This window comes from Plecotus auritus, assembly GCF_963455305.1.
Source record: "Plecotus auritus genome assembly, chromosome: 8".
NCBI classification, from domain to species: domain Eukaryota; kingdom Metazoa; phylum Chordata; class Mammalia; order Chiroptera; family Vespertilionidae; genus Plecotus; species Plecotus auritus.
Genome location: NC_137782.1, coordinates 67,430,284 through 67,442,873, shown reverse-complemented (window position 1 = coordinate 67,442,873; position 12,590 = coordinate 67,430,284). Strand labels below are relative to the sequence as shown.

Below are 12,590 nucleotides of genomic sequence, written 5' to 3'. Positions count from 1 at the left end.
CCAGTCAGTGGCCTGGGCCTCCCTCTGCGGGGCAATCATGGGGTGATGGTCATACCCCCGACCAATCACATTGCACCCATCTTGGCTGGCCTGGCGCCAGTGGGTGTCATAGCATGGTCTCGGATGGTTGTCTGGATGGTTGTTCCACTGTTCTGCCGGGTCGATTTGCATATTACACTTTTATTATATAGGATTATTTTCCATGGGAGGAACTGTAGACCTACTTTTGCCCCACCCTGTATATTTATGTATACATAAACACATGCATATATATACATGCACAAATGCCGTAATAGTAATGAAAAGGATAATTTTTTAGAAATTTAATAAAATTGATAGACCTCTAGCAACACTTACGAAAAAATAATAGAAGAAACATATTATCAATATGAATGTAAAAGGAGATCCCTCTGCAGCTTAAAGGAAAAATTTTTTAAAGTTTATTTTTATTTTTATTTTATTGATTTTTTTTACAGAAAAGAAGGGAGAGGGATAGAGAACTAGAAACATCGATGAGAGAGAAACATCGATCAGCTGCCTCCTGCACATCCCCCACTGGGGATGTGCCCGCAACCAAGGTACATGCCCTTGACCGGAATTGAACCCGGGACCCTTCAGTCCGCAGGCCGACGCTCTATCCACTGAGCCAAACCGGTTTCGGCAAGGAAAAATTTTTAATTGAGATAATAAAATTTATTCTCATGTGTAAATGTTTAGGTATGACCGTACTGGAAGGCATAAAGAAGTAATCAGAAGCTTTTACCAAGATGTAGAATCACCTAGAATGTAGACAGATGCAGACTGTCATGTGTATTAGCATTGCTCTCAGTGATGTGGTTTTCAGAAATGGTAAACAGCTCTTGGTAAAGATCTGAATAAAACAAAGTACAGTCTTCTTATGACTTACATGGAAGTTCCCTTCCTAGAAAACTTAGCATATATTAAAACCATGTTAAATTTACTTTGTGTTTATAGGTAAAACTGTGTTAGGGACTAGGCTGAGATAAATATTTAAAGGTCCCATGGCAGATCTTCACTGTGCAGAAACTGCCCCCAAAAATGTTACAGGACACCCCACATGCCTGGCCTCTGCAAAGGGACTTACTGATTATGACAACAAAGACCCCAGAGGGTGGCTCTGTCCCTATTGGGCTAACAGAGTTTTTCATGGTCTTGTCGACCAGATGGTAAAGCACAGAATGGCTGCCTGGCCTCATTCAAAGAGTTCAGATCCATTGGACAAGCTTGCCACTGGAAGGGATGTTCCTAGCGGCTTCCCTACACCTCTACAGAGAGTACCAAAAGCTACTGGACATTGGGTATTTTTTTCTTCCAATTTTATTGCACTGTAATTGACATAACATGGTAAAAGTTTAAGATGTACAACATAATGATTTATATACTGCAAAATGACTTCTGTAATAAATTAGTTAACATCCATCACTTCACATTGTTTTTTATGGTGATGAGAACTTCTAAGATATACTCTCTTAGCAGTTTTTAAATATACTAGTACAGTATAGTTAATTGTAGTCCCTATATTGTACAGTATACCTTTAGAACTTATTTCTCTTATGTTTAGAAGTTTGTACCTTTTGACCATCTTTACCTATTTCCCCCTTCTTGGGCATTAGTCATTAAAATGACTATTTGGATTAGCTGTCCTGAATAAGGTGTTTTCCAACCCTAAGCTTTTCTATTTCTCAATCATGTTTACTTTTCTTGTTTTTGTTTTAATAAGAAAATATAATTGCATTTAAGTGTTAAATAATAATGCTTAGCTGTGGTGGGGTATTTCTTCCTTTTCCACGTCCCGCATGGAAAGGGAGAAAGACAGGTTCCTGAGGGGAGGAGCTGGGGGTTAAGAAATTAGAAAAAGAAAGAGGCAAGAGACAGAAATAGATTCAAGCTGGGTGCCGGGTGGCTTCCTGTCCTCTGATAGAGAGACAGTCACACTCACCTCAAACAACACAGCATATTTATTGGTTTCCAAAAGGGATTTTATGATAAAAAGGAGTTTCAGGTGTGCCCAAATCCTATTCATCAGGATCTGAGTAAGCTCCTTATTTTGGGTGGGTCAAGGTCCTTTTTGTTCCTCATTCCAAGTACATGGAATCAGTTCTGATAACAGGATTCTGCCAGTGCCCTTGGGCTCAGCTGAATAAGAATTAAAAAAGTATCCATGTGCCTTCCCAGACAGCCCTCTACATCTCCCCCATTTTAATTTTTTAAAAGAAATCTTGCATTTATAAACATATAAGAACAAAAAATGTTTAGGTCCCAATTTCAATGTTCAAAAGTTCCGAGTCCAAATTTTAATGTCCAACAGTTCTGAGTCCAAGTATCAATGTCCAAAAGTTCCAAGTGTACACGTCAGCAATGACATCTGAATGGTGGTCAAATGGTGGCAATGCAGGTTTGACCTCTGGTTTGGTCCTGGGCAACCTGCAGCGACAGCTGCTGACTGCTAGCATGGAAAGGCGTCGTCAGCGTCCTCCATATCTGGACCGCCTCTCCTCTTGTCTTCATGGTTGAATTATTTCCTGCTAATTCCTCTCTGTTGCAGGAATCCACATGGTCCTGGAGTTTTTTTTCTGAAAATATACAAACATATTCTCGACCAAAAGTTAATAAAGGTGTCTTTTCTATAAATTTGACTTGGGATCCTTTTTATTTTTTGCCCAAATAATTTTCCTTTGGCTTACTTTGACACCATGTGTGTTTTTCATGGGTGTCTTGCTGTTAGCGTAACAAATGAAAATTAATTTTCAAAGTAAAAATTTTTCTAGATGTAATTTACTTGCAAAGTATTTTTCCTTACATAATATTACTCCACTATCCCCCCTTTTTTTATTTAATTATTAGGAGGCTTTTGGAAAATATATAATGCAGTCTTGATAACTTTAAATTTTAATTTTTTGCACAAAAATATGACTGCTTTAGGTTCATTGCATGTTAAGCAATTTTACCATGAAATGAACTACAAATAGAAATTTTGGTTAATACTTTAGGAACAGCCTTTTGTACAATTAGATTTTCTTGAATATTCCCTTATTTCATTTAGCCAATTTAAATTAATCTGAAAACTTGACTATTTTACTGTCAAATTTAATACTTTAACAACAATTTTTGTTAATGGAAAGGATTATATGCATCCTTGAGAAAGCCCTGAGCACTCCTGGATTTAGGCTAGATTTAGGTATAGGGCAGCTGCCATCAACCACTTCTCTGTTGCCTGGGTCTCAGTCTTAGCTGGGCCAAGTCTCTTGTTGCCTGGGTCCCAATCTGAGCTGGGCATGGGAAGCACGAAGCAGCCATGGGGCAGGAGACCTCCCTCAGAAGGGGCGAGTGTTCAAACCCCTGTAATGTTGTGGGGGTGAGGATCTGTGCCACACCTCTGTTGACCCCCAAGTTCTCTCCTGATGGCCCCCTGCGACTGTGCCTGTCTTAGGTTGCCCCTCCCTTGAGGAGTCTTACCCGTCATTGACTAACCAGCCATCCTCCAGGGCCAAGCAGGGTGATGTAAGGTTCAGTTCTGTCTCCTTGGTAGCCTATGCCCCTATGGCCTCCATGCCCAGCACCTGCCTTGGGATCCCCCCACTGGTGGGGGGCCCCGGCATAGATCATATATCTTGGGGAACCCAGGTTTCTTCTCCAGGGAGGGCCCAGCTCACGCCATTGTGTGAGAGACAGATCTATGGTACCATCCAACATGAGGTTTCAACCTCGGAATGAACTGAAAACTCAAGCAACAGCTGTGGGCAATTGAATTGTGAGAAGAGGGTTCCTTTTGACAAAAAGGGCCAATATAGAATGCTCAAGTACCTTCCCAAGGGGCCTTTCACACAGTGGAAGGAATTGAATCCTTTCATGTCCCTTTTAAATTGCTGCCAAACATTAAAAAAATTTTAGATTTTTTTAAGTTTGTTTGGATTAATTGTACAATATGCTGTTTGTAAAATATCAAAAATTATAATGACATTGTAGAATAATACCATGCAATTTCAAGTATATTAGATGTTTTAAAAGGATTTCTTTTAAGAAGAGAGAATAATTTTCTTGTATTACTCTGGGCCCTTGGAGCTTTACAAGAATCATCTCTGTTAAGGCCTTGAAATTTTAACATGGAAAAGAAACCATCAAACAAATATTTATATTCATATATGATTTATTAGTTTTTGCATCTGCCATTCATATGCAAACTTGTTATCTACTTCCTGCTGGTTGCTTGCCTCAGGGCGGGAATTTCAAAAGGGGCTGCTTAAAATGCCCTGGGAAACTAGCTTTAATTTGTCTCCCAGTTCATCTTCGCCATCTTTAAAGCTAAAATCTCTAGGGTTTTTATTCTGTACACAGAAAAGTGTCAAGCCCAGCTCAAAAACTATGCGCACTCGTTTGTGAACTGGCCTTTTCGCTTTACAATAGCACAGAAATCCCCGATGCATTTATGAATTTGTAAAAACTTTAATTCATTAGCTGGAAAAAGGAAAGATGGCGAATATGAGGCCTCTTATGGTGGCTTTCTTGGGGAGTGGTGTCTATATTGGATCGACACATGTCTCTCCCTTCCCCTACATCCTGCTTACTTTAGGGGAAGTTTTTGCAACAGATCTGGCCACATTTTTTCATGCTTAAAAGACAGATCTCAAATTTTTTCTTTATAACTAACACCCAATTTGGCCAAGATCAGAATCTTCCTGCGGATTATTTTATGAATTTTAAAGAAAACTTTTAAGTAATCTCATTGCAGGAGAGCAGATAGCTTTGCCCTCTCCTGCCACCATTGAATTTCTCCATACCAGAGGCTGTTTCAGGAGTGGAGTTTCATTTCTTATTACAGATTTTAAATTCCAAATACAAACTAAGATTTTAATTTGAACAAGAAACCACATTCTTTAAGCATACAAACCAGGAAAAATACCATGTAAGGATATTCTTTGCTCTAAGCCAATGGCAATTCAAATTCAAACTGTACATTCTCTGCACCTCTCCCAGGAGCAAGTAGTGATATATTCTTCTAATCCTTTCATAGATAAGCTACTTCTTCCTAAAATAAGTCCCATGGTGCCCTTAGGTAATGGTCCATAAATCCCTGTAGGGATTGCTTGTGGACCCATATCGGGAGTTAGTACATATTTGGCGGTGGGACAGAGGTCCAATCCTGCACTTCCTGGGGTGGCGCGGCAGAGTTCCCTGATAGTGGACCGGTTGTAGGCAGGCCGGTATGGTACGACAGTGCCCCTACTGTTTGGCGGGGCCGGGGCCGGCCCCATTTGCCGTTTCCCTGATGTGGGTCAAGAGGCTGGCCATCAATGCCTCTCTGGGAGCGGCAGTTATTGGCCCAGTGTCTTCCCCTGCCGCAGCGAGGACAAAACCCCAACTGCGGAGCAGGGAGACTAGGAGCTGAACTTCCTTGTCCCCTTGAGGCAACCTGTTGCCAGCAATTCCTTGCAATATGGCCTGACCTTCTGCAAGTGAAACAAGTCCGTTTTTCTTTGCTCCCTGAATGGTCCCTTTGCAGAGACTCCTTCAATGCAGCAGCCAAAGTCACTCCCTGTAAGCTGCTACATGTTCCAGTTCCTATTAACATTTCAAGAGTGATAGGCACACCTTGTTGTTGATTTTTAGCTGCCTGTTTTTCACTAATTTCAGTCCAATTGGATTCCCACAGTAAATAATCTCCAGGGGAAAGACATGCCTTAGCCAATGTTTGCCAGTCTTGAGGAGGCAGAGCTTCACTAATTACAGTGTCAATCAAGCTCAAGACAAATGGAGAAGTGGGGCCATACATGGAGACAGAGGTTTTAAACTCCTTGAGGGTTTTAAAAGGAATGGCCTCGTGCACTCTCAGTATCTGCCCTGGGTTGGTAGGGTCTGGCCTTTCTAGGATCGGATACATTGAAAATCCTGTAATATCCTCTCCAGCTCGTCTTGCCTCCTGTAAGGTCAGCTGTAAAGGGGATAGTACCGGCGGCACAGCAGTTGTAGTTACTTTCATATTTGGCTGCGTGCCAGTTTCTGGCCGTAAAGGCCGGGGGGCTAGGGTCGTTTTTTCAAAACTGTGAGCAAGATCTTCCTCATCATCTAAATCATCTCGCTCATGGTAATGTTTGTATCTCCTTTTCTCAATCTCTGGCTTCCGCTCATATTTAGGAGGTAAATACTTGTTAGGCCGACTCTTAAGAGCAGCGGCAGGAGCGGCAGCGGGTGAAGGGGGAGAAGGTGGGGGTAAGGAGGAGGAGGAGGAGGAGGAGGAGGAGGAGGAAGAGTCTCCTTTCCGAGACTCTGAATTACCCATGTTTATACCCGGTTATTCAAGTGAATTCACAATTCACAACACACAATACACTTCCCAAAAACTTACCTTATTCTGCGCGCACGTCGTGGAAGTGACCCCCTCGCCTATTTTCCCTCCGTACTCAGATCCCTGTTTCAGGCGCCAAATGTGGTGGGGTATTTCTTCCTTTTCCACGTCCCGCATGGAAAGGGAGAAAGACAGGTTCCTGAGGGGAGGAGCTGGGGGTTAAGAAATTAGAAAAAGAAAGAGGCAAGAGACAGAAATAGATTCAAGCTGGGTGCCGGGTGGCTTCCTGTCCTCTGATAGAGAGACAGTCACACTCACCTCAAACAACACAGCATATTTATTGGTTTCCAAAAGGGATTTTATGATAAAAAGGAGTTTCAGGTGTGCCCAAATCCTATTCATCAGGATCTGAGTAAGCTCCTTATTTTGGGTGGGTCAAGGTCCTTTTTGTTCCTCATTCCAAGTACATGGAATCAGTTCTGATAACAGGATTCTGCCAGTGCCCTTGGGCTCAGCTGAATAAGAATTAAAAAAGTATCCATGTGCCTTCCCAGACAGCCCTCTACACTTAGCGTCATGATGATTGTTTTCTGTGACCCTTTCCATTCGAAACCCTCTGTGGGTAAGTAGGCTTGTTCTTTCTCTGAGCTCAGCCCCTTTTGGCCCTACCTTTCCGGTGGGGAGACCCCGGCTGAGCTGACAGTCCCTTGCCTCCACTGGGTCTTTAGAAGAGCTCCAGCCCAAGAACCAGCAGTCTCTGGCATCCTGCTCAGTCTGCAGTAGAAGTCTCCTCCACATTTTTTCAGACTATTTTTCCCCCAGCATCATGTGTCAGATAAAAAGAGAATGAGTATAGGCCAGGAGAAGTGTGTTTATGAAAGTTTTTGTTGTTACCCTGTTTGATTCTCTTCACTTAGGAATCAACTCCTAAAGGTTTGCAATTGAATTTTAACTTGTCTAATACCAAGTTTTATTTTTTATTTAAGGCTATTTCTGATGCTTGGAAGCTATCCTTTCAGCCACAAAGATGGTAATAAATCTTTGCCTCCCACAGTTCAGACCAAGAATTTACTGCAACAAGGTAAACAAAAGAAGTATATACACATAAATAAATTCACTACATCTGTTTTTCATGTGTTTTATTTCCCCCCACACACACACTTCCTGCCTTGTATAGTGAACTTAAGTCAGGCTTAATGTGCTTTCACAAACCTCGTTGTTTTAGATTCCACCAGGTGGTATTGAGATAAGATTGGGTCAGGCTGCACCTCTAGAGTCAGTTCCATCACAAGGTGAGCTGTGACTCATTTTGTGGATAGTCATATTCATTGTGCTTTTCCCTCTGATGATAAATTTTAATTTTACTTAGTCAGTTAAGGTTAGAAACACTCTTTCTCCTCTTTCTCACCCCCCTGTTCTTATAATTTCAAATGCTAGAAATAATGGCCTGTATTTTTTATTTGTATTACTTGTGTGTTGTTGTTTTTGTCTGACTGCCTTTATTCCTTGTTCCTTTTTTTTTTTAAACATCTCTTAGCTTTTTAAAAATATATATATTTTTTATTGATTTCAGAGAGGAAGGGAAAAGGGAGAGAGAGAGATAGAAACATCAATGATGAGAGAGAATCATTGATTGGCTACCTCCTGCATGTCCCCTACTGGGGATCGAGCCCGAAACCCAGGCTTGTGCCCTTGACTGAAATCAACCCGGGACCTTTCACTTGGCAGGCCAACACTCTATCCACTGAGCAAAACTGGCTAGGGCTTCCTTGTTCTTTACATGAATTAAGCTGCCTCCCCTTTTGTACAAGGAGGGTGTGTTTCCACATCTCAGAGCAGTGAATAAGGAAGTTTGAAGGGGAGAATTGAACCCCTCCCCTAATATGGAGTTTCTGCACTCAGCATACTATTTTAGGTTCCCAGATTGTTAAGGTGGCTCCTTTGGACAAAGATATCTTAAAATTTCCATTGGTTATAACAAGTATTAGAAATATTAAAAGATGATGAGGTTATTTACAATCCCATCTTTTGCACATGCACCGTTTTAAAGTTCCCATCATATTTTGTGATCTTTGCCCCCGTGCGCACATTTTTTTAAACCAACTTCCATCATTTATAGATTTATAAGAAGCTTGTTTGTTATGCCTTCCTAAGGACCTTGTTGTAATGTGTAGTCCAAATACAAAATTGAGAACTTTAATGAACATATTTTTTACCCCCTAAATATGCATGTTTTCATTTTCTGAAATAAAAAACTACCAATTTATATGCCCTGTTTCCACAGAGATGTTATTTTCAAGATGTTATTGGCTGGGTTGGGCAAAGCTTTCTTGCTCCTATTTTTTAAGAATAGACAGTACTTGCGGGATACTGTTGCCCTCATATTGGGTGCCTACAAAAAAACCCAGGAGAATTTGAAGTAATAGAGGAAATTTTAAAATGAGGAACTTTAGATTTTCTTTAAGAAATTTTCTTAGAAGTGGCAAATTCTTGAAAACTAATTGTCTTCATTTGGATCTCATCAATTTGTCTCATATTTGTCATTAAATCTATAGATATCAGCTGATGGCTATGAAGTAGAAAATCTCATCTCTGAAGACCTCACGAAGAGAAGTCGTGGTTTTAGGACAGAGTATTTTATTAAGCCACCAGTCTATGTGACTGTTTCCTTTCCCTTCAGTGTGGAAATCTGTAGGATTAACATAGACCTCACAGCTGGGGGAGGCCAAAATGTAACTGGCCTGGAAATGTACACGTCTGCCAACAGAGCATCTTGGAATACCCCCGAGTACCAGACACTGGGCCCAGCTGAGCCATCCATCCCGGACAAGGAGGCGTTCACCTTGGTAGGCAAAGTCTTGTTGAAAAACCAAAACCAAGTGGTGTTTAGCCACAGGGGCTTCAAGGCCAGGCCACCATTTGGCCCGATGGAAGCCACACTCTCCTCCCCTGCTATTGTGGCCCAGGAGCTCTGGAATAAAGGACCTCTTTCCCTTAACCATGTGGCCCATCTCAAGATCTGTATCACCCACGTGACAGGCAGTGGTATCCCTTGCATCAAACGGTTGGAAGTGTGGGGTCAGCCCACCAAAACCTGCTCTCAGGAGGTAATAGATAATGTCCTGCTGGTTGCTTCCAAAAACCTCTCCCAGGACTTGGCTCTGCAGGTACCGGCCTTGCCCATGGAGAGTGACTGTGACCCTGGGGGTGAGTCTGGGGGCCAGCAGGCCCCCTCCAGCCTACAGGAGCTGGCTGAGGTATTTCAGGATGTGCCTGAGGAGTTCCTGGATCCCATCACCTTGGAGATCATGCCTTGCCCCATGCTGCTGCCCTCAGGCAAGGTCATCGACCAGGCCACACTGGAGAAGTGTAATCGCAGTGAAGCCACATGGGGCCGAGTGCCCAGTGATCCTTTCACAGGGGTAGCCTTTACTCCACACTCCCAGCCCCTGCCTCACCCCTCCCTGAAGGCCCGGATTGACCATTTCCTGCTCCAGCATTCCATTCCTGGCTGCCACCTGCTTGGGAGAGCACAGACTACAGTGGCATTGACCCCTTCTTCCATTGCTCTGCCATCTCGGAAAAGGAAGATGGAGCAGGCTGAATATGCCCCCGACAGTAGCCTTGACGTAAATTCTTCCTGTTTTTCTACCACAAGCCTAGTCTCACCCACTACCTCAGAGCACACTGCTAAGAAAATGAAAGCTGCCAATGAGCTCGGTCTGACACACATGGACTGCTCAACAGGTAATCTACCACCCTATGTCCATGTCCGTTGTCATTTTACTCCTCCCAGGTGACACTCAGCACTACTGTCCTTTGTTTTTGCCTTGCCAGCCTAAATTACCCCAAATCTTACTGGCTTAAAGCACCACACACTCATTACCTCACAGCCCCTCTAGTCAGGAATCAAGGTGTTGCTTGGCTGGATTGTCTGCTTCAGGCTCTTCCAAAGCTGCTGTCAAAGTGCTGGTGGGGCTGCAGTCATCACAAGGCTTCACTGGGGAAGGATTTCCTTCCAAGCTCACTCACATGGTTGTTTAGGTTGCAGTTCCATGCTGAACTGTGGCACTGGAGGCTTCACTTCCTTGTTGACTGGTGATCAGAGACTACACTCCGTTTCTTGCCATGTGGGCCTCTCAAGGGCAGCACACAACCTGGTAGCTGTGTACACAAGTGTGTGCAAACAAGGTGGAAGTTGGTTTTGAATAATCTAACCGTGGAAATGATATCCCATCACTTTTGCTGTGTTTTGTGAAAAACAAATCACTAAAGTCTGGTCCACTTTAAGGGGAGGGGGTATCCCAGGGCACAAGGTGGAGTTCACTGGGACTCATTTCAGATACTCTTTCACACCTTCTATTCCTGTTTTAGTCACTGTGTTCATCTAAGACTGATGGTTGAATTTTGTCTAATGCCTTTTCAGTATCAATGGAGATGAATTATAATTTTTCATCCTTAGGTTTTTAATGTGAGAAAGCACATTAATAGACTTCTTAATATTGAACCATTGTTACATTCCTGGAGTAAACTCCATTTGGTCTTGCTTCTTTTAATGGGCTGCTTGATTCTGTTTGCTAGTGTTTTATTTAGGATTTTTGCATTCATTGGTGAGACTGGACTGTAATGTGTGTGGGTGTGTGTGTGCATGTGCACCATATTTGTTCAGGTTTGGTATGGATGATTTATTTGCTTCATAAGACAAATTAGAAGTTTCTTTTTCTAATCTCTGAAACAATTTAATATTAGCATCATTTACACTGTTTTTGTTTGTGTGTCAGTCCTCACCAGAGGATATTTTTTCCATTGATTTTTAGAGAGTGGAAGGGAGGGAGTATGGAGGGAGAAAGAGAGAGAGAGAGGAAGAGAGAAACATAGAGAAACATCTATGTGAAAGAGACACATTGACCGGTTGCCTCACACACATGCCCTGACTGGGCCAGGGATCAAACCTGCAACTCAGGTACGTGCCTTTGACCAGGAATCGAACCTGCAATCCTTTGTGCTCAGGCTGATGCTCTAACCACTGAACACCACCACTCAAGGTACATAATTTACTCTTTACATCAGGGGTCCTCAAACTTTTTAAACAGGGGGCCAGTTCACTGTCCCTCAGACGGTTGGAGGGCCGGACTATAGTTTAAAAAAACAAAACAAAACTATGAACAAATTCCTATGCGCACTGCGGGCCCGGGACGAGTCGGCTGCTAAGCATGACAGGCAGCGGCACCTGGCGGGCCAGATAAATGTTCTCAGCGGGCCGCATGTGGCCCCCGGGCTGTAGTTTGAGGACGCCTGCTTTACATGTTTGATATTTTTCCCTGTGATTGTCAGTGCTTTGGGAGCTAGCTCTTTGACTATCTTTTCTTTATGAAAATTCGTCAGTTTAGATTTTATTCTTTTAATTTCCTCTCTTACTCTAAAAATCCTGTGCAAGTAGTGCACTTAAAGGTTACACCTGTGTCTTCTCTGTTTTTGAGTGTAAATTATAGTTAACATGACCCCCAGAAACTCCTGGAAGCACCTGAAGTGTGATGGGTGAGACCAGGAGAGAGGTTTTTAGACCTGGATGTCTGTGGAGGTCTCCATTGGTGTTGGCCTTGACAAATTTATTGGTGACACAGGACCATGCTGACCAGTGGTCCTTGAAGAGTCCAAGCTGATGTCCTGTGTCCTATAAACTATAGACAAAAATAATTCACTCTCCACTTTGGGCCGTTTTGTGAACCAGGCAGGTGTCTGGGTCCTTCCTTGGGCAGCTGCCCCCCTCCACCCATTGCCTTCATCTTGTGCCCATTGCTTGGCTTTCTGTAGACCACACAGAGAAGGCCCTCGATAGTGCAGTGGCAGAGTGAGATCTTCATTGTCCCACTCAGTAATAACTGCTTTGCTTTACCCAACAGGAGAGCGTGCAGGCCAGCATCCCTGCAGAGCAGCAGGGTTTCTAGAAGGGAGGAGATGGAAAGAGCGGATTAAGGCTGCTGGGAAGGGAGACCAGGGGTACAAGGCTGGATGTTTGCTGGCTGCAGTCATTTCCTGACCCACAGGGAGGCCTTCAGAAAGTAGGGTGCAGTTCTGCAGGGAAGCCACAAGGTGGCCCCGACCTGCCCAGCAGTTGTCCAGGAGGAGGAAAGCTAGTGCAAAACCCAGGAATCCAGAAAGCAGTGTGGTATGGGTGGGTAGCAACTGCCAGGGTCCCCAGTTGTGATGTATTCTATCATCACAATCCACTAGTAGACATCGGGAGGACTTTCCTTACATTTGTGTCTGTTTAAAGTTGGAAATG

General features: G+C 43.2%; 1 protein-coding gene across 3 annotated transcripts in view; it reads left to right on the top strand.

Annotated features, from left to right (window-relative positions):
* UBOX5 (U-box domain containing 5) overlaps positions 1-12,590 on the top strand; it is a 49,371-nt gene that overhangs the window by 33,014 nt on the left and 3,767 nt on the right. For all 3 annotated transcript variants that reach the window (XM_080683700.1, XM_080683698.1, XM_080683699.1), the window contains 2 exons: positions 7,291-7,385; positions 8,860-10,051. In XM_080683700.1, the coding sequence (XP_080539826.1) occupies positions 7,332-7,385; positions 8,860-10,051 (1,246 nt within the window). In that variant the 5' untranslated portion in view covers positions 7,291-7,331. The remainder of the gene's footprint in view (positions 1-7,290; positions 7,386-8,859; positions 10,052-12,590) is intronic.